This window comes from Pipistrellus kuhlii, unplaced genomic scaffold, assembly GCF_014108245.1.
Source record: "Pipistrellus kuhlii isolate mPipKuh1 unplaced genomic scaffold, mPipKuh1.p scaffold_m20_p_3, whole genome shotgun sequence".
Classification (NCBI taxonomy): domain Eukaryota; kingdom Metazoa; phylum Chordata; class Mammalia; order Chiroptera; family Vespertilionidae; genus Pipistrellus; species Pipistrellus kuhlii.
In genome coordinates, this window is record NW_023425529.1 from 130611477 (window position 1) to 130633407 (window position 21931).

Below are 21931 nucleotides of genomic sequence, written 5' to 3' on the forward strand. Positions count from 1 at the left end.
TAAAGCAGATGTTGAAGCTGGGGGAGAGAACAGGGAGTTATTGCTTAATGCAGGAGTGGGGGACATCCGGCCCTCAGCCATATAAAGCCTGAATAAGGCCAGAGAACTCATTTGGGCTGGCCCTTCCAAGACATTAGGGGTGAGTTAATTAAATGTTTGACCAAATATAGCAGGCTAATTTTTAAGGTGATAATTTTGTATGGCCTGCAAATGATCCTAAAAAAGAGGGAATATGCTAATTGACCATCACACCCTCACAAAGATGGCTGTGCCCACAGCCAATGAGGAGACTATGCCAATTAACTGCTACACCCTCAAAGATGGCAGCACCCAGTCCCCTCAGCTGCCCAGGGCCAGCCTGAGGTGCAGGCAAGCCTCAGACGGTGGCTACCTAGCCACCCCGGGCCATCTGAGGCTCAGCTAACCAGGGCTGGCTGAGGCAGTAACAGAAGTGTGATGGGGGCATTGCCTCCCCCTAATCTCCTCCCGCCCCTGAGGACTCCCGAACTGAGAGGGGGCAGGCTGGGCTGAGGGATCCTGCCTCCAGTGCATGAATATAGGCCGCAGGCGTCTTCAAATTACGGCTCGCGGGCCACATGCGGCCCGCAGAGGAGTCTGATCCAGCCTGCCAGGTTTTTTGGGCAGTGAGTGCAGCCGAGGTGTTAACAGTAGGAATTAGTAGTTCATATAGTCCGGCCCTCCAGCTCTCTGAGGGACCGTGATCTGGCCCCTACTATAAAAAGTTTGAGGACGCCTGATATAGGGCCTTTAGTGTTATAATAAATATCCAAATGGTCCTTGGCAAAACACAGGTTCCCCATCCCTGGCTTAATGGATAGTTTCTATTTGGAAAGTTCTGCACTGCCAAACAAATATTATATGCAATGTTGAAAGGTATTCTTTAAGAAGAGGAAGAAGAAAAAGGTAAAGATAATTATGAACAGCAAATACATATTAACAAGTGAATCTAAAAACTAAGTGAATAAAAAATCTAATGAACAGAATCTGGTGAATAGAAAAGGGAGTGGACTGACAATCCTTGAGGGAGAAAGGGTATGGGGGGTGCGGGAAGAGACCGGACAAAAACCATACACCTATGGATGAGGACAGTGGGGAGGGGGGAGGTTTAGGGCATGAGGGGTGGTAACTGGATGGAGGGGAGCAACGGGGGAGGGTGGTGGGAAAGGAACAACTGTAATAATCTGAACAATAAAGATTACAAAAAAGTTCTGGATAGTAATGGTTGCACAATAATTAAATGTTCTTAATATGACTATACAACTTATAATGGTAAATTTCACATTGTGTATATTTTACAATAAAAATGTGGCTAATGTGAGGAATGTTTCACTTTATTTAAATAAGTTTAAAAACGGATTCTTGACTCAATTATTAGAAAAGTTTTAAGTTTGAAACATGTAAATTTTATAATATTCACTTAGAAGTATAGAAAAATATCTCACACGTATTTGATATGCCAACTTTGTTTTCAAGCCTGGAGCAATATTAATATAGCTACATCCTTTCCCTACCAGGGCAAGTCTTTCATTTTACACCACAAGCCTAATTTTATATTTTAAATTACACAACCTACCTTTAAGTAGTCTCCAATCATACTTAACTAATGGGCATTTAAATATTTGTAGAATATCTACAGAAACACAAGCTGAATTCATGGAAGCATATATTAAATCAAAAGTACATCCAATACCACCGAAATGGGTTTTATTTTTGTCAATGACAACATGCACAACACTATGACTGTAACATTACTTTGGTTTCTTTAAATATTAAATATGCATTAAAAATATGTTTACATTTAAGAAACATAACATACTAAAGAAGTCCTCTGTAAACATAATTCCTCAATATTTTTTCCTGCTGTTTTATTCATAAATAACTTTAATCTATAAAGTCATAAACAATTTAACTATTAACTTGACAAGTGTTCTATAATTTTATAAATAACAACATGCAATAAGTATCTGTAAGCAAATAAAATGACTTCTCATCACATGTTCTTGCCTCCCAATACACCTTCCAGTAAACTTGGTGAAGATGTCATACATTTAAAATGTTTAAATACTCAAAAGACTAGATTTTTAAAATAGTACAGAAGACTGTTATTTAAATATTAGTCAGCTTTACTAAAATCATTTCAGTTTGTCTTATTCTGCCATTTAAATGGAAACTAACAAATTCTAAAATGAAGTCAGATTAAATTTGCATTAGTCTTGAGAATAATATTCCATTGAGATTCTATTACAGAAACAGAATCAAAATTTATTATGAAGTAAATTCTGATTAGTTAAAACTCTATAGTAAAATGACACACAAAAATAATCTTAAAAAGTCATTACAGAACATTAGATTATTTAGTTTTTGTTTAATGACTGGAAATCTTTATTTCTTCAGAAAATAGTAACATATATGTTGAATGACAGTTCCTGTTAATAGCTATCTACTGAGTTATTAGATAACCACTCAAGATATATTAGGTAAGTACTCAATTTATTTTTATGTAATAAACATAAAAAGAATTTTGCATGTTGAAATGTTTCAAGTGTAAAACTAAGGGGAAAACATTCTCAATTAATATTCTCACTAAATGATTCAATTGACAAATAAAAAGTAAAAGCTAAGTACTATCATTACTTTTAAAATCTAAGTTTCTAAAAGTTTTATTTTTCAACCAATACAAAATTGATCTGTTTCACACTATTCATGCCAGACAAAGTTTATGTTTAAAAATTAAGCATTTTTTGTTAAACAGATTAGAACAAATGTTTTTGATTCTGATATAATGAATATAAATCAAAATTCACAAATGGTGGTTGAAATTCTGTCAACTTTTAGCCTAATGCAACATAAATACAGTTATTTTGCATAAACAATTTAAAATTAAAGTTTATAATGGAAATGTCAGCAAGTCCTAACTACTATATTACTATTAATGGGTTCTGCTGTACTACAAACAGTCTCACCAGATGTGCACATCTGATAGACTGCTTAGAAAATTAAAGCTATCAGATCTATAAATAAGGAATAAATATGAACACTGTAATGCCAAAGCATTAGCACTGTTTAAAAAAGCAAGATGTGATGTAAACACATTTGACAGTCCTCTCTGTAAGCCAGTTTTCATTGATTTATAAAGCTATGGTTTTATAATTCTTTTAAAAAGGAAAATGTTGCTACACTGCTGCATGCAGTAATTTCATTGTACATTCTTGAGTACAATTCAATCTTCAAATCCTCTTGCAGAGTTTGACATCTCATTAAGAATTCTCTAGAAAGTCAGCTTGTCATATTTTCAGCAGCCTATAACAAGAAAGTAAGATTCAATATGATAAAACATAGAAAAAGACACACCATGGAAATAAATTTGTCAATACCACACTGTCATTAACAAACAAATCCTCCCCAACATATATCAAAACAGTTTTGTCAGGATAATGCAGTGGTTTTCATTTTTTGTATCGGGTCTAGTAATAATTAATGTCGTTTTCCAACATTCGTTTAAAATCTTGCTTGGCGTTGACTTGTACTGACATAACCTTCAAACACGTGGTATCTACAGAACGTGTGAAGTGCAATTAACAAGTTTTGCTTGAAAAAGTTTGTGTTTGGTTTGGTTTTTGTTGCAAAACTAGGGCTAAGAAGATGGCGGATGAAGAGCATATTCGGCACTGCATGCTTTACGAGTTCCAATTAGGAAGAAAAGCAAGTGAGGCTGCAAAAAACATCTGTAGTGCTCTTGGTCAAGATGCAGTTAGCGCCAGAAAATGCCAGCGTTGGTTTGAGAAATTTCGCGAGGGAAATTTTTCGTTAGATGACAAGAGTGGTCGAGGCCGTGTGTCCAATTTTGATCAAGAAGCTCTTCAAGTTCTTTTGGTGCAAAATCCTCAAATTACCCAATAAGAGCTTGTGACAACTTTAAATTGTTCACAAAAAACAATTTCCAATCAATTGCGTGCACTTGGCAAAGTCCAAAAGTTTGGAAAATGGGTTCCTCATGAGTTGACCGACAACAACCGTAATCAAAGAGTCACAATTTGCAGTTCACTCCTCTCTCGTCAAAACCGTTTGCCGTTTTTAGAGCAAATTGTTACTGGAGATGAAGAATGGGTGCTGTATGTTAATTTGAAAAGGCGGCCTCAATGGTTGGACAAAAATGAGGCTCTGCAGCCCACGCCAAAACCTGACTTGCATGCGAAAAAAGTGATGTGTGTTTGGTGAAATTTTAAAGGAATTCTTCATTATGAACTTTTACCATCTAACCAAACCATTACAAGTGCAGTGTATAGTGCCCAATTGGAAAGGTTAGCCCAAGCTTTAAGAGAAAAAGAACCCGCGCTGATTAATCGGAAGGGCGTAATTCTTCACCACGATAATGCACGAGCGCATACTGCAAGAATCACTGCTGAAAAACTGCACCAGTTGGAATGGGAAGTTCTGCCTCAACCTGAATATTCTCCTGATATTGCCCCTTCCGATTACCATTTGTTTTGTTCTTTGCAAAACTTTCTTCTTGGAAAAAAATTTAATAATGAAGAATGCCTCAAAAATGCATTGACCGAATTTTTTGCATCAAAATCACAAGAATTTTACAACAGAGGGATTAAAATGCTTCCTGAGCGTTGGGCACAAGTAGTAGAAAACAACGGCAACTATATTGTTGATTAAATTTTGTTGTATTGTTTAAATAAATTCGATTTAAAAAAGTATTAGAAAACTACATTAATTATTACTAGACCTAATATACCAAACTATTACCACTGTCCATGACTATTCTGCAGAAATTCCAAAGCACCATATAATTCCATCACATATATTTCTAAAAATAAGAATTTAGGCCCTGGCCAGCATGCTCAGTTAGTTAGAGCAATGTCCAAATACACCAAGGTTACTGGTTGGTTCTTCTAGGTAGAAAAACAAATGAATGTTTCTCTTTCTTTAAATATCAATAAATAAAAGTTAAAAATAGCCATAGCTAGTTTGGCTTAGTGGATAGAGCATCAGCTTTCGGACTGAAGGGTCCCGGGTTCGATCCGGTCAAGGGCATATCCCTAGTAAGGGGGCTTGATCCCAGGAGAGGGCATGCAGGAGGCAGCTGATCAGTGATTCTCTCTCATCGATGTTTCTATCTTTTTCTCTCTCTTCCTTCCTCTCTGAAATCAATAAAAATATATTTAAAAATAAATAAAGGATTTAAATAATTTATTTATGAAAATATTGATTTTTTAAAAGTTTAATTTCAGATATGTATGGTAAGTTTTTAATTCATTTATACTTCCACTTCTTAATTAAAACTTGCTTTTAAGTTTGGTCTAATTTCAGAAGTCTGTCATGAAAATCCCTTAAGATATTAAGAACACTACAGATAACTCAATCTGAAACAGAACTTGTTTTCCTATATAGCTAGCTATTCTTAATTAGCCTTGCCCTTCTTTGAGTTTACTGAATTCACAATTAAAACCCAATTTGAAAAAAACTGTCCCTTGTTCTAAGAACCCTTAATGGTTCTACTAGCTTTAGCCACATAACCTTTCCACTCTTTCATCTTCCTAACCCCATTCTCAGTATCATATACTTCAAAAAGACTTAAAATTATACAATTTTAGGAATTTTAGAATTAAAGCACCTTAACTTTAATGCAATATTATCTCTCTTGTCCCATTCCACTTTCATATTAATTTTAGAAGTTCTCCAAGATAGAGATAATATATCAAGTAAGAAACACTAAAAATAAAACAACTATTTTCATTTAAACTAAGTAAGCCATCAACCATGTGTAGCATTCATGTTAGGCAGAACTACTAGAATGGACAGCAATCGCATCCTAGAAACCCATATAGTTACCAGGTGGCCATTAAAGACTCCAAAAATTTGTAAGCATTGGGCCTGGGAAAAACCAGTGCGAGTAGTCTTCATTTCCAAACTCTTTTCTGCGCAAGTTTATTCCTGGAAGGATGGGTTGGACCATTGAACTTAATTCCTCGTTTCTCTCTCAACTATAATGTCCTTGTGCTGCAGACCTTCTTACACAGTGAGAGATACACCACTCACTCTTAGATATTAGTGATGGTTCAGGATAGCTTCAAAAGAAAGAGCTTAAGTGTATAGGATGCATCAATGATAGTGTAATTCAAGACACCATGGTACACCGAAACCGGTTTGGCTCAGTGGTAGAGCGTCGGTCTGCGGACTGAAGGGTCCCAGGTTCGATTCCGGTCAAGGGCATGTATGTTGGTTGCGGGCACATCCCTGGTGGAGGGTGTGCAGGAGGCGGCTGGTCGATGTTTCTCTCTCATCGACGTTTCTAGTTCTCTATCTCTCTCCCTTCCTCTCTGTAAAAATATATTAAAAAAAAAAAAAAAAAGACACCATGGTACAAAGTAGAAGGTACAGAAAAGTAGGTCTTGCCTAGAATTTCTAAAATTATAATATGTAAATGATTGCTTATCCATTAATAGTAGCACCAAGGAAACAATACAAAAATTCAGTGCTAAGCAACCCAGGTATGTGGCCTTGACCAGGAACAGAATCAACAACTCTTTGGTGCTCAGGTTGACACTAATATCTTGTCACAGTGGCCAAGGCTCACAGTTGTTAATTCAAATGGCCCACTCTGCCCTGCCCTTTTCTCCCTCACCCAGATTCCTCAAGATACCAGTCTGTGAAAGAGAAAGATATTCTCATCACTAGGATTTCTAGGTAAAGATAGAATGCAGCAGGAACAGATTCTCCTCACCCAATTTTTCATACCAAATGAAGTAAAAAGTACAAGAAAAAAATTTATTAGCAGCAACGGCACAAAAAAGATAGAACAACCTTATGCTTTTAACTCTTTACCAACCAATCCAAACTCCAATCCAACAGGAGCAATAAAATCAGGATAAACTTTAATCTAGAAAAACAACCTGAGGAAGGTTATTTCATTCAATAAAATTAAGTGTAATACTTCACTGGTAATCTCTTGGATGATCATTTTTTAAAATTTTATTTTTATTGATTGATTTCAGAGAGGGTGAGAAAGAAACATCAATGATGAGAGAGAATAATTGATCGACTGCCTCCTGCATGCCCCACAGTGGGGATCGAACTTAGAACCCAGGCGTGTGCTGGGACTGGGAATCAACCAGTGACCTCCTGGTTCATGGGTCAATGTTCTACCACTGAGCCAAAGTGGCTGGGCTGAACATTCCTTTCAGTTAGGTTACTTGCTTCTGGTTCCTTTATAGTACTCAAAATGCATTACAATACAAAAATCTCTACCTGGAAACAACCCAATATCCATTCACAGTAGAAAAAATACATTTTAGTGTATTTGTACAATAAAACATTATTAAAGTGGAAAGGAATCCTATATAATAAAAGCGTAGGAGGCATAACGCCCTCATGTGACATCACCACAAGATGGCTGTGTGCACAGTGAAGGCGGGGCCCGGTGGCAAAGGAGGCCGGTCCCAGCGTCTCAGCCACCTCCAGGGGGAAGGCGAGTCTCGCATACAGGAGGCAGGTCCTGGCTGAGGGCAGTTGGGGATGATAAGGCCAGCAGGTGACATTGCCGGCAGGGGAGGGCAGTTGGAGGCTATCAGGCCAGCAGGGGAGGGCAGTTGTGGGCAATATGATCAGCAGTGGAGTGAGTGCAGTTGGGGGTGAGCAGGCCTGCAGGGGAGGGCAGTTGGGGGCAATTGGGCCAGCAGGGGAGCAGTCAGGTGTCAATCAGGCTGGCAAGGGAGAGGTTAGGGGGCAATCAGGTTGGCAAGGAGAAACAGTTAAGGATAATCAGGCAGGCAGGTGAGCGGTTAAGAGCCAGCGGTCCAGATTGTGAGAAGGATCCCAGATTGGAGAGGTAACAAGTCAGGCTGAGGGACACCCCCCACCCCAACTCAGTGCATGAACTTCATGCACTGGGTCTCTAGTGTATTATAGTTACACACAACATAAATGAACTTCACAAACATGTTAAATAAAAGAACCCAGTAAAAAATGGATTGTACTGCCCAGCTCAGTGTTGAGTGTTGACCCATGTGGGGTCAAGGCACATGCCCGGGTTGTGGGGGTTCAATCCCTGGAGGGGGCATGCAGGAGGCGAGACAGCCAATCAATGTTTTCCTCTCATCGATGTTCCTCTCTCTCTATCTCTCTCCTTTGTTTCCTCTCTCTGAAATCAATAAAAAAATATATTTTTTTTATCTCTCTCCTTTGTTTCCTCTCTCTGAAATCAATAAAAAAATATATTTTTTTTAAAGAAAAGATTAGCCAAAACCAGTTTGGCTCAGTGGATAGTGTCGACCTGTAGACTGAAGGGTCCCAGGTTCAATTCTGGTCAAGGGCATGTGCCTTGGTTGCAGGCACATTCCCAGTGGGAGGGTGTGCAGGAGGCAGCTGATCGATGTTTCTCTTTCATCGTAACTCTCTATCCTTCTCCCTTCCTTTCTGTAAAAAAATCAATAAATTTTAAAAAAAGATTACATTTATATCACGTTAAAACTGTCTACCATAAAAATTAGGACAGTAGTTACTTGAGGGGTAAGCAGGAAAGAGAAGACAGTGATGGGGTGAGCCTAAGGGGACTTCTAGGGTGTTGGCAATGAATTTCATAGATATCCTCTTTATGAAAATACTAGAGGCCCTGTGTACAAAACTTGTGCATGGGAAGGGGGTCCTTTTAGCTCAGCCTGCACTCTCTCCAATCTGGGATCCCTCAGTACCTCTGGCTCCTAACCACTCACCTGCCTGCCAGCCTGATCCCTCTAAATGCTCCCCCTGACAGCCTGTTTGCCCTAACCGCTCTCCCTAACTGCTCTCCCCTGCCTGCCTGATCGCCTCTAACCTCCTCTTCCTTGACCCCGCCAACATGGCTTTGTCAGAAAGGATGTACGGAAGGACATCCAGAAGATGTTCAGTCTAATTAGCATATTACCCTTTTATTAGTATAGATTTTCTCTGTAAATGTTTATCTTTAATGTTCTCTTAATAACCAAAATGTTCAAAAAACACAAAACCAACAACCCAAATCACTGGAACTTATTGGAAAATAACAATCTGAGATGGATAAGCTATGTGTTTTGTATAGTTCTATTTCCTCAAATAAAAGAAAGAAGGCTTTTAAAAAGCCACTTTGTCTTAGAAGTTTTAAAGAGGACTAACTGGAAATTTCAGGATTCTTGCATGGTGAGTTGGTCCTATAAAAACATGAAAATAAAAATCATCTGAGATTTTAAATCAGTGTGTCTAAGAGAAGGAACGCTTTTCCTCTTCCCAATCTCAGCAGTTGAAAGATCTAAATTTAATTGGACAAAAGGTGGACCTTCGGGCCCATGTTGTCAGTGCAGTCCAATTGCCCTCAGTAGCTCCCTGGTCTCTGAGACCCCGGAGTCATTCTTCCCTTTTCTTGAATAAATTCATATTCCCAGCTGGTTGGCTCGCTCGCCAAGTTCCTGCCTATGGAATGCCAGAAGTCTGACAGCCTTCCTTCATTCTGTACTGTACAGGTCCCTTTCAGTCCAAGCTGGCAGTGTTTTATGCTGAGATGGCTGACTGCATCTATGAAACACACCTAATCTCTTCACCAAAAGGTTCCTCAACCACACTCCTGTCCATGTCTCCAGAATTTGCTATCTGGATGGGCTCAAAATTTTTCAAAGCAAATGTCATTGCTTTTTGCTTACTGTTCCTTCCTCAATTTCTCATTCCTTTTTCATTTTACTATAAGGAACAAGAAGATAGTTAAGCTGCACATTCCACAAGTTGGAAATTTCCTCAACTAAGTATCCAAGTTTATCACTTACAAGCTTTATTTTCCTTCCAACAGAACATAATTCAGCCAGGGCTCCTTCACTTTATAGCGAGAATAGTCTTTCCTCCAGTGCCTAATAATATACTCTCCATTTCCCTCTGACACTTTATCAGAGCCCTAATATCCATATTCCTTGCAATATTCTGTTCATAATGTTATATGTATTCTCTAAGATGATTAAAGCTCTCTTCAGCTCTCCTGTCTTTCTGAGCCCTTACCATAATCGTCTTTAATGTCCATCAATCTACCAACAGTCTCTAGGCTTTTTCTATGAAGTGTATGAAAGCCATCCAATCTCTATTCATTATGCAATTCCAAAGCGACTTCCACATTTGTAGGTATTTCTTATAGAAGCACTCCACTTCCCAGCAGTAAACCTGTGTTACATTTCTGTCTGCTGTAATAAAGGACCACAAACTGGGTAATTTAAAACAACAGAAATTTATTCTCTCACTGTTCTGGAGGCAGAAGTCCAAAAATGAAGATGTCAGAAGGGCACCCACTTTCTGAAGGCTCTAGCAAAGGATCCTTCCTTGCTTCTTGTGGCTGCCAATTATCCTCGGCCTTCTTTGCCCTGTGGATGTCATCACTCCAGTCTCTATTTCTGTTGTTACATGGCACACTCCCCTGTGTCTGTGCTTTCACGTGGTACTTTGTGTATCTGTGTCTAAATTTCCCACATCTTATAAGGACATTAATCCATTATGATCTCATCTTAACTTGATCTCATCATTATACCTGCAGATATACTATTTCCAAATAAAGTCATATTCATAGACACTGGGCCTGAGCATATGTTATTTCAGGCAGACACAATTTTACCCACAACACAGGGAAAATTCTAAGGGAGACTACTAGGAAAGGAACAACACAGTCTATGATAGTAGTGACTTTTGTGATCTGAATATATGCTACTAAGCTTTTGCTCTTTAGAATTTCTCTTGATGGTGGATAGATGTTACTTTAATCTTGTGTAAGATCTTTCACATAACTTCATCATTAATCATTTTCTAAACAAAACCATCTTTATTTAGAATGAAATAACAACTGGATTTCTACCTTTAGTGCTTCAGTGGCCTTTCGAAGTTCCTTAATAACTGACGATAAAGCTTCTGGATTAATTCCTTGTTCACAAAGCCGTACACAAATAGACAGAGTCTCCATATCTAAGCCAGTATTCAAAATTCTTGAAATCTCGAGCAGAACTGAAAAAGAAAAAATTTAAAACCAAAATCTTACATTTTAAAAATGCACATAATACTTCCTTTTTAATTTGTATACTACTATAAATACCAAAGAACTAGCATGGCATCCTTACATTTAGAAAAGGACACATAATACTTTCTTACCCTTACTGAGCTCTAGAAATTTCAAAATAAACTTACAACCTCCCACCACACAACTGCTTTTTATTCCACCACCCACTTAATATCCATCTAAAATTTATGAATCATTATTCTGAACATTTCCCCACTTTTTATGTTCTTTTACAATGCAATTGAGTCAGTCACATAACATTACATTTTATGGAAACATCAGACATTACTTAACTATTCCATTTTAAGAGTTAGGTAGCTCTCATGTTGTCCCCCATTAAGATAATATGGTGGTAAGCATCTGTATATACTAACTTTATTTTATTAGGATAAACTCCTAGAAGCACAGCTGTTCAGTCAGTAATATACATATTTAAGGCTTTAAAAATATTTCAAACTTTTCCAATGTGACTAAATATACATCTTTATTGAGCCTAAGAATAAAAAAAAAAACACATGAAAGCTTATGTTTTTAACTTTATTTTTATAGCACTTTATTTTATTATAGTTTATAAAAGTATCTGTCTTTCACATAACAAACATTATCATAGAAGACCACAAGAAGCTAACACACTGACCACATTAAATTTCCTTTTTAGGAATTTTTAAGTTAATGGTTAATGTGTTATCTATTGTTTTCCTGTACCATTTTCCCTTGGCATTATGCTTAGATGATATAATTCTTCACTAATATTCTCTTCCAGCACTTGGAAAACTTACCCCCAACTCTCGCACTCCCATAAATATTTAACTCCCTAGAGTTTAGATGGAAAATAGAATCTCTAACTTTTCCTTCCTAAAATAAGTCAGTTGCCCAAAACTATTTATTGAACAATCTATTCTTTTATCACTCAATTAGAATGTAACCATTATCATAAAGTCCCATATTCCTATGGATTTGTTGTATGTGTATCTTGTGTTAGAGCCACAATTTTAATTATTAATTTTATACTGCTTGTAGATTAAAGAAACTTTTGTTACCTTTTATTATCATAAGCCCTTTCATTCTCTCCATGACCTTAAAAATATTGATCAATTCTAAAAACAAATCCCATTTGAATACTGACTTGAATTACATGAAATCTACATATTATTTTGGGATAAATGGACAAGTTAATAATATTAAATCACCTATTAATTTAAGTCCTCCTAAAAACTGTTAAGTCTTCCAGTCCTCTCCTTAACTTTTGAACACATGGAGTACAGTACTGTCTTTGTCAATTAATCCTAACATCTGTGACAATTTTGGGTATGTTTCAACTGAATTTTTTTCATCGTGGGTTGTATTTTCCTGCTTTGCATACTTAATGATGTTTTTATTGGATGGCAGACATTGTGAATTTTATCTTGTTGGCTGATGGATATTTTTCTATTTCTATATTCTGATTTTTGTAATGGGGTAGTAATCTGGAAACAGTTTGACACTTTTGGGTCCTTTAAGATTTATTAGTCAGGACCAGAGCGCAGCTTAAGTTTAAGGCTATTGTAAAATGAAAGGACTTTGATAAAGACACCTTACAAAGGTTTTTGTCTTTTGTTTTTCACCAAAATTGTAGTAACTTAGCTAGACTCTTTCTCAGTATTATGCAGCAAAAAGTCTTTTAAAATGGAAATCTGATCTTGTCATGCTTCCATTTTATAATTTCTAATGGCTTCCCAAAGTTCTAAAATCTTCAGTTGGGCCTTAGTAGATTTTCATGTCTGCCTTGTCTCATATTTTACAGCCATTTATCTCCTTTAATTACATTGCATTTGCATGAGCCTTTCTCATCATTTTAAATTTATCAAATTCTCCCCATTGCAAGCTGTTTCTTGGTCCCTAGTCTTTGCCTTTCCTTCTGCCTTTGCATTAGTTAAGTGGATTTCTTTTTACCCTTTTAAAGCTTGTCACTTCCTCAGACAAGTCTTTTTCCTTCAAAACTAGGTAAATTGCCCATGTACCTTATTTTCGAAGTATGGCATTTTCTTTATCATAACTGGAAGCAGCTATTTTAATACCTGTCTATTCTCTTAGATTGTAATGTTCATGCGAATAAGGACTATATCTGTGCTCTTCACAACTACATTTTCAGCAGTAGCATGGTAGACACAATTCTTATAGATACTAGTTACACAGTGGACACTACAGAAATACTTAGTAATTACAGACAACTTGTAAAGTTAGGAAGTAAAGATCAAGAAAGCTTAAAGAAGGAAATGCAGATACTGAAGTAGAATTATATGGAGGGAAGAGAAAAGGCAGAGGTGAAAAGCACAAAGGTATGAAGTTGGGAATAACTATAGCATCCTATATAATAAAAGGCTAATATGCAAATAAACCAAATGGCGGGACAACCGAAAAACTGGTCGCTATGATGTGTGCTGACCATCAGGGTGCGTGTGTGGAACATGGCAGGCATAGGCTGTGGTGGGGTGGTGGAGCAGTGAATGGGGGCGCCAGACCAAGATAGCACTCTGGTGAACTTCTGGTGGTTACTGAAAATTCTTTGCTCCTGCGCACTGAGCTGTGGTCCCTCCAGGTGCTTGCACCTGCTGCTGGTACCAGCCCCCATCACTTGATGCTGTCAGCAGGTGCAAGTGGCAGCTACTGGCTCCGATCGCCCCATTGCTGAGGTAAGAGCCACCTGAATACTCTGCCTAGTCTTGTGAACTATGAAGTTTTCCATTTTAGTTGGTAGATAAAGGCACTATTCTCAGCCCTGTGTGAGCATGGTATATTGTTCTCTTTATTTCTTTTGATTGGTTCTTGCCTCAGCTTTTGCGGTACTTTCCCTGCATACATGTGCTATTCAGTGCTCTGCTGAATATTTGAGGGAGACCTTCTGCAGACCTCCAGAATTCTCTCTGAGTGCAACTTTTCTCGTAGGCACTCTGTCCTGTAAGCTCTCCTTTTGGTGGTCTCCCTGGACTCGAAGCACCTTCTGCTAAATTCAGGATGTCCACTGGGTTCCATCTGCATTGCTGCCTGAACCACACTGCATTGTGGTATGGAAACTTCTCTGAAGGCAGTAAGCTGAGTAAACTATCTGGCTCACTTCACTTGTTACCCGTCTCTCTGGAGTCACTGCCTTTGCTGCCTGGTGTCCAGTGAAATGAAAATCATTATTCTGCATGCTTTGCGTGGGTATTTTGTTTTTTTCAGGTAGGAGGGTTTAGTCCCTGTTATTTCATCTTGACTGAAAGCTGACAGCCCCTTCCCACTTTCATTTCTCTAGTTTTGATATTCCAACATACTAATACTTTGCTCTTCAGTTGAATTCAGGCTGTTGTCTATGCTATCTGCTTAACTTAATGTTAGTAACTATTTTAAGATTTCTAATTTTCCACCATAATTACTTCTTGTTCCATAGCTTATTGGTTATTTATAGCCAGTTTTTATTTTATGTTGTTTCTGCTCTTATCCATTTAAGGTTATATTCTTTTGGTAAACGATTCTTGAGATTTCCTTTTCTTTGAATACTAGAGGCCCGCTGCATGAAATTCGTGCATGGGGTAGGGGAGGATGTATGTGCCTCAGCCCAGCCTGCACCCTCCAATCTGGGACCCCACTGGGCCAAAACGGCAGTTGGACATCCCTCTCACAATCCAAGACTACTGGTTCCCAACTGCTCGCCTGCCTGCCTGCCTGCCTGCCTGTCTAATTGACCCTAACTGCTTCTGCCTGCCAGCCTACTAACCCCCTAACTACTCCCCCCAGCCTGATTGGTGCCTAACTGCCCTCCCCTGCTGGCCTGGTCCTGCCCAATTGCCCTCCTCTGCTGGCCCAGTCACCCCTAACTGCCCTCCCCTGCCGACTTGGTCGCCCCCAACTGCCCTCCCCTGCAGGCCGATCACCCCTAACTCCCCTCCCTTGCCAGCCTGGTAGCCCCTAACTGCCCTCCCCTGCAGGCCTGGTTGCCCCCAACTCCCCTCCCTTGCAGGCCTGGTCACGTCTAACTGCTCTCCCCTGTACCATCACACACTTCAAAACCAGTTAAAAGATCTTGCCTGGGAAGTATTAATCCATCCATCATATTCACTAGACCTTACTCCTTCAGATTACCACTCTTCCAATTGATGACACATGCACTTTTGAAGCAGCACTTCAAAACATACAAAGAAATGAAAAATTGGGTCTCTGAATGGTTTGCCTCAAAACAAGTTCTATTGGGACGGTATCCACAAATTACCAGAAAGGAAGGGGAAAATGTGTAGCTAACGATGGACATTACTTTGAATAAAGTACTTTTGATGTTTCTCTTGAAATAATTGTGTTATTTTTTAATTACAAAATCTGCATTATTAACCGGTAATACTAGCAGGCACTTCCAATTTTATTTAGAATGCATTTTAAATGCAAACTTTTGATGTTTCTCTTGAAATAATTGTGTTTTCTTTAATTACAAAATCTGCATTATTTACTGGTAAAACTAGCAGGTACTTCCAATTTTATTTAGAATGCATTTAACTAACACTAATGTTAAGGATGATGTTGGTTTCATATAGCTATCCTTTAGTGTGTTACAAATGTACTATTTTCTTTTTTGCTAAGACTTTAAAATCATGAAAAAGGTTGGTATTATCAATACCTTTTCATCAGCCATTCAAATGAGGTGGTGGGTTTTCTTCTTTGACTTAGTGAGGTAATATATTATATTGACAAACTATATTCGTAACTGAAGAACACTGAGCTTGGAAAAACCCTAGTTTTACGATAAGTAGGTTAGCAAGCCTGCTCTTTATCTACAATTCAGGGGTCCTCAAACTTTTTAAAGTGGGGGCCAGATCACGGTCCCTCAGAGAGCTGGAGGGCCAGACTATATGAACTACTAATTCCTACTGTAACACCTCGGCTGCGCTCACTGCCCAAAAAACCTGGTGGGCCAGCTCAGACTCCTCTGCGGGCCGCATGCCGTAGTTTGAAGACGCCTGAACATGTTATCTTATCCCTCACTGTTACTCACTGTAAACACCAACCTGAGAAACTGGAGGAAAGAGCAGCCAGGGTTTTGTATTCTTGGCATACAGAGCAAGAATGTGTAGGTATGCTCAAGGCTCCTGAAGACTGCATCTCCCAATAGTGTCACTGCATGACTTCTGATGATAGGTTTAAAAATGCAACATAGCTTCCTCTTTGCTCTCTCTTGAGACACTCTCCCTGAGAATCCAGCCACCGAATGTGAGAAAACCCACATGTTCCAGACAACAGCTCTGTTGACAGCCCAGCTACCAGTCTACATCAACTAGTAATCATGTGAGTAAGGAAGCACTGAGATGACTCCAGACTCAGTGCTTACTATCCAACTGCAATGCATGAGACACCCTCAGTGCAACTATCTACATCAGCCGTCGCCAAGTTTTCAGACCTCACAGACCACTAGTGGTACACAGACCACCAGTTGGCGACAGCTGCTCAAAGGTTACCTTAAACCAGTGGTTGCCAACCTTTTGGACCTCATGGACCACCCGTGGGTTGCAAAGCTGCGGTGGGCACAGAAGCAGGTCTCAGCTCCTCCCGCTGCAACCCCTAGTTCCCTGTCTGCCAGCAGCCCTGCTCCCGCCACTGCTGCTCCCATGTGCTACCCACACAGGCCCCAATTGCACCCACTGACAGCACAGTGATTGGAACCAGCACCAGCAGTGGGTAAGAGTGGCAGCTGCTGCCCCGATAGCTCCTCAGGAGCAGGGGGAGGTGGAGAAGCCTTCAGGGGCGATCGGAGCCAGTAGCTACCACTTGCACCTGCTGACAGCATCAAGTGATGGGGGCTGGTACCAGCAGCAGGTGCAAGCACCTGGAGGGACCACAGCTCAGTGCGCAGGAGCAAAGAATTTTCAGTAACCACCAGAAGTTCACCAGAGTGCTATCTTGGTCTGGCGCCCCCATTCACTGCTCCACCACCCCACCACAGCCTATGCCTGCCATGTTCCACACACGCACCCTGATGGTCAGCACACATCATAGCGACCAGTTTTTCGGTTGTCCCGCCATTTGGTTTATCTGCATATTAGCCTTTTATTATATAGGATGCTATAGTTATTCCCAACTTCATACCTTTGTGCTTTTCACCTCTGCCTTTTCTCTTCCCTCCATATAATTCTACTTCAGTATCTGCATTTCCTTCTTTAAGCTTTCTTAATCTTTACTTCCTAACTTTACAAGTTGTCTGTAATTACTAAGTATTTCTGTAGTGTCCACTGTGTAACTAGTATCTATAAGAATTGTGTCTACCATGCTACTGCTGAAAATGTAGTTGTGAAGAGCACAGATATAGTCCTTATTCGCATGAACATTACAATCTAAGAGAATAGACAGGTAAAATAGCTGCTTCCAGTTATGATAAAGAAAATGCCATACTTCGAAAATAAGGTACATGGGCAATTTACCTAGTTTTGAAGGAAAAAGACTTGTCTGAGGAAGTGACAAGCTTTAAAAGGGTAAAAAGAAATCCACTTAACTAATGCAAAGGCAGAAGGAAAGGCAAAGACTAGGGACCAAGAAACAGCTTGCAATGGGGAGAATTTGATAAATTTAAAATGATGAGAAAGGCTCATGCAAATGCAATGTAATTAAAGGAGATAAATGGCTGTAAAATATGAGACAAGGCAGACATGAAAATCTACTAAGGCCCAACTGAAGATTTTAGAACTTTGGGAAGCCATTAGAAATTATAAAATGGAAGCATGACAAGATCAGATTTCCATTTTAAAAGACTTTTTGCTGCATAATACTGAGAAAGAGTCTAGCTAAGTTACTACAATTTTGGTGAAAAACAAAAGACAAAAACCTTTGTAAGGTGTCTTTATCAAAGTCCTTTCATTTTACAATAAAGTTACAAATATTTATAGCTGAGTTCTACAATCCTTGTAGACCACTAACAGCCATTAAAAATTAAATCTCTTTTTCTGATCCTAGCCCTGACTTAGTATAAGGTCTATTGCCCATCAGTAGATGAATGGACTAAAAAACTGTGGTATCTATATATATAAAAGCCTAAGCCACCGTGTAACTGTCCGACAGTTATGACATGCAATGACCACTGGGGGCAGATGCTCAATGCAGATGCTGGCCCCTGGTGGTCAGTGTGCTCCCACACAGAAGTGCCACTCAGCCAGAAACTAGGCTCTTGGCTGGTGAGCACAGCTGGGGAGGCAGGAGCCTCTCCTGCCTCTGTGGCAGCACTACCAGGCGGCAGCGACAGGTGCAGCGGGGCCAGGATGAAACTGGTCCCGGCTGGGGCTCCTCCCTGATGCCTGCTGCTCCAGCTTTGTGATATCCTGCAGCCTGCAGCCTGCAGGGATCAGGCCAAAACCTAACAGTCCAACATTCCCACAAGGGATTCTGGATTTCGAGAAGGCACAGGCCAGGCTAAGGGACCCCACCAGTGCACAAATCTGTGCACTGGGCCTCTAGTGTTTACATAACGAAATACTATGCAGCTGTAAAAAAGGATTTCTTACCCTTTGAGACAGCATGGGAACTTGGGAGAGTATTATGCTAAGTGAAATAAGCCAGTCAGAGAAAGACAAGTATCACATGATCTCACTTATACGTGGAATCCAATGAACAATATAAACCGATGAAAAACAGAAAAGATTCAGAGGGAAGTGGGGGGGAGGGGGATTAACTAATGAATTTATATGTATATACGTATAGCCCATGGACAGAAAATAGTATGGAGAAGGCCTGGGGAGGGGATGGGAACAGGGGGGAGGTGGTCCCTGGGGGAAGGGACATCTGTAATACTTTCAACAATAAAGATAGATTAAAAAAATTAAATCACTGTTAGCTAATACTGATGGGAGGGAAGGAGTAATACAATGAGAAGAACTACTACATCCTGAAGGAGGGTAGTCAGATTCCAAAAGTTTTGACCACTTCAGTCTGGCTCTCATGGATAGATTTAAATATAAGTGAAATCCCATATTACCAGAATTACAAATAATAATGATGTTTGAGTAAGTCAGCCCAGCCTCTTGGGCAAACTAATTTTATTTCTGAAAATGTGAGCAAAAGGCAAGATTATAAAATTACTGCATTTAGGACTTTTTCAGTTCACTGTATGGTCAATTATAGTATAAGTATCAATATTCTTTCCTTTGTACCTGTGCACAAATCTGGGCACTGAGTCTCTAGACAACATGGAAAATATCTATGGAAAATATGCCAAGTTTTACAGTGACCACAATAGTTCAACTTCACATATTTTAGAACTGATTGTCATAGACCCACTTATGGCACGATAGCAGGGATTTTATGTAAGTTTAAAGTTCTAATGGATAAGACAGTATCTGTCACCTTTAAAAAACACACACCCACACACTAAAATACATTGGTATTGATTATTTTAGAGAGATAGGAACAGAATAGATAGAAACATCTATGAGAGAGAAACATCAATTGGCTGCCTCCTGCATGCTCCCTACTGAGGATCGAGCCAGAAACCGGGGTATAAGCCCTGCCTGGGAATGGAACTGGTGACCTCTTGGATAATACCGGTAGGTCCATGCCCAACCACTGACTGGCCGGGCAGTGTCTGTCACATTTAACAAATGTTCATCCACTGCCAGCCTGGGACCTTTTTTTCTACCTTTTGGTTTGTGGACAAACCATGTGTAGAGAGAAGAGCAGTATTCTCTAATCCACCCCTTCTCTCCTCCAATTTTTCTTTTTAATCTAGTCTTTCTTCATTTTTTATGTTCTTCCATTCTCTATAATCTTAATTTTACACGAAGTTTTCTCAGTAAAAATCCTGATGTAAACAATGCAAACTATCAGTTCTCATTTTCACATAAGTAGTTCCCCCAGAGATAAAATGTGAGTATTCTATTCAAGTGGGATCCTATGGCCTTATAGTGAAGGAACCAAATCACTGCTAAAATAAGAGAATTCACTAGAAGTGAGGCTTCATTGTCTCCAACCTGTTCAAAAAACACATTGGCTTTCAAGCAAAGATATTATGATGTCAGATACATGAAGTTGCTATGTACATAAATCCACTTACAAAGTAAAGCGCATAAGCTGTAACTCAAGAAGGATGGGAAAATGGGATGACTATGGTGTTAAGAACAAAATTCTACTTTTCAGAAAAACAGAAAGGCAAATATTTTGTAAATAAAACCTTTAGATGAAAAGGCTCTAAAAACATAGGTAATTCTTTGAAAAGGAAAGCAGCAGCTGGTGCAGTAAAAGCCAGAAGTCTTATTGCAAGTCTTATTGCAAGGAGCTAGAGACTGGCAGTCAGGCAGACACTGTTTAGTAACAATCCCATGAGGTTATGTTTTCAGAGATGTGAGTATCCCCTGGAAAATTCAAAAAGCAATGTTTAACACCCATCACACATTCATATTGGTGAAAGCGAACAATATGAAGACAAAGACGTTTCCAAGTGGGATGACCTCTTCTAATACACAAAAATGATAGAGTCAGGACACTTATCTCTGCAAGTCAATGAATACAGCAACAAATAAAGAGAACAAAATATGATTATAGCAACAGATGCCAAAAATCATTTGAGAAAATAATACTAATGACATATTTAAGGGGAAAAAATAACGGAAATGAAAGCTAAAAAAAAAAACAACAAAAAAAAAACCAGTATCTTTCAACGATCACCTTTTTACATGGTTACCTTAAATTTAAATACGCCCATTACAACCCTAGGACCGTGGTTGGCAAACTGTGGCTTGCGAGCCACATGCAGCTCTTTGGCCCCTTGAGTGTGGCTCTTTCACAAAATACCACGGCCTAAGCGAGTCTATTTAGAAGAAGTGGCTTTAGAAGAAGTTAAAAAACTGGCTCTCAAAAGAAATGTCAATCCACATACTGTTGATATTTGGCTCTGTTGACTAATGAGTTTGCTAACCACTGCCCTAGTTACGAGGTAACCCCATGTTACAGAAAAGCAGCAGCAGCCGAAACTGGTTTGGCTCAGGCAACAGAGTGTCAGACTGCAGACTAAAAGGTCCCAGTTGGATTCCGGTCAAGGGCATGTGCCTTGGTTGCGGGCACATCTCCAGTGTGCAAGAGGCAACTGATGGATGTATGTTTCTAACTCTCCATCCCTCTCACTTCCTCTCTGTAAAAAAAAAAACCTCAATAAAATATATATTTAAAAAAGAAAAGAAAAAAAGAAGCAGGCTCAAAGGCAGCGGGTCCAAGCTCACCGCGGGAGGCGGGAAGCGGTGGGGGCCCCCATTTGAGGGGAGAAGTTAACGCCAACACGCGTTTCCCGCCGTCCGCTCCCCGCGTGGCTCTAACCCGGTGGGCGCGGGAAAGCCTGGGGGCGGGGACCGGCGCAGGAGGAAGAGGGCCCGCGGCCCGGGCGGAGGGGGCGCGGCGCGCGGGGCGGCCGGGGGCGCACAGGGGCCCGCGCGGCAGGGGCCCCGCGCGCGTCGCACTGACGCCGCGCCCGCGCCCAACTCCGCCGGGCGAAGGCAGCTGTCCAGGGATGGGGCCCTCCGCCCGGCGGTCCCGGCGGCGGCGCCCTGGGGAGGCCCTCCGAGGATGCCGCGGGGCGCGGGGAGTGAGTGGACCAAAAGGCCTCCCAGGCTCACCCCCGCCAGGGGACGCGGGCTTTGGGGGACGGAAGCGAGGTACACGGGGCTGAAACGGGCACTCACCGTCCATGGTCTCCCTCACCGCATTCAGATTCGCCGCCGCCGCCGCCGCCGCCGCCGCGGCCCCGGTGCCGCTACTGCTCGCCATGGCGGAGGCCGAGGGAGGCGGCGGGGGGTGGGAGGGAGGAGAGGGGTCGGGTCTGACCCGGAAGTGGAGCACCTTCCTTTCAGCCGGGCAATCGCGCCGCGCGTCCCCCGCGCCCGCCGGCGG

At 40.4% G+C, this 21931-nt stretch overlaps 1 protein-coding gene across 1 annotated transcript; it reads right to left on the minus strand.

The window, feature by feature from the left end:
* Positions 1–1708: 1708 nt before the first annotated feature.
* Positions 1709–21906, minus strand: MZT1 (mitotic spindle organizing protein 1). Its single transcript, XM_036455707.2, has 3 exons — positions 21724–21906; positions 10868–11013; positions 1709–3321 (listed from the first exon to the last, which is right to left on the minus strand). Exons 1-3 carry the CDS (start codon positions 21806–21808, stop codon positions 3298–3300), a joined length of 255 nt encoding a protein of 84 aa, XP_036311600.1. The 5' UTR covers positions 21809–21906; the 3' UTR covers positions 1709–3297.
* Between the last annotated feature and the right edge of the window lie 25 nt (positions 21907–21931).

Bases quoted from the DNA above. Each gene is read 5' to 3' on its own strand.
- MZT1 (XM_036455707.2), bottom strand. From the start codon at position 21,808: ATGGCGAGCAGTAGCGGCACCGGGGCCGCGGCGGCGGCGGCGGCGGCG. The intron at 11,014-21,723 runs GTGAGTGCCCGT...TTTCTTTTTCAG, and splicing joins GGTGAGGGAGACCATGGACG to TTCTGCTCGAGATTTCAAGA. The intron at 3,322-10,867 runs GTAGAAATCCAG...TTCTTGTTATAG, and splicing joins AGGCCACTGAAGCACTAAAG to GCTGCTGAAAATATGACAAG.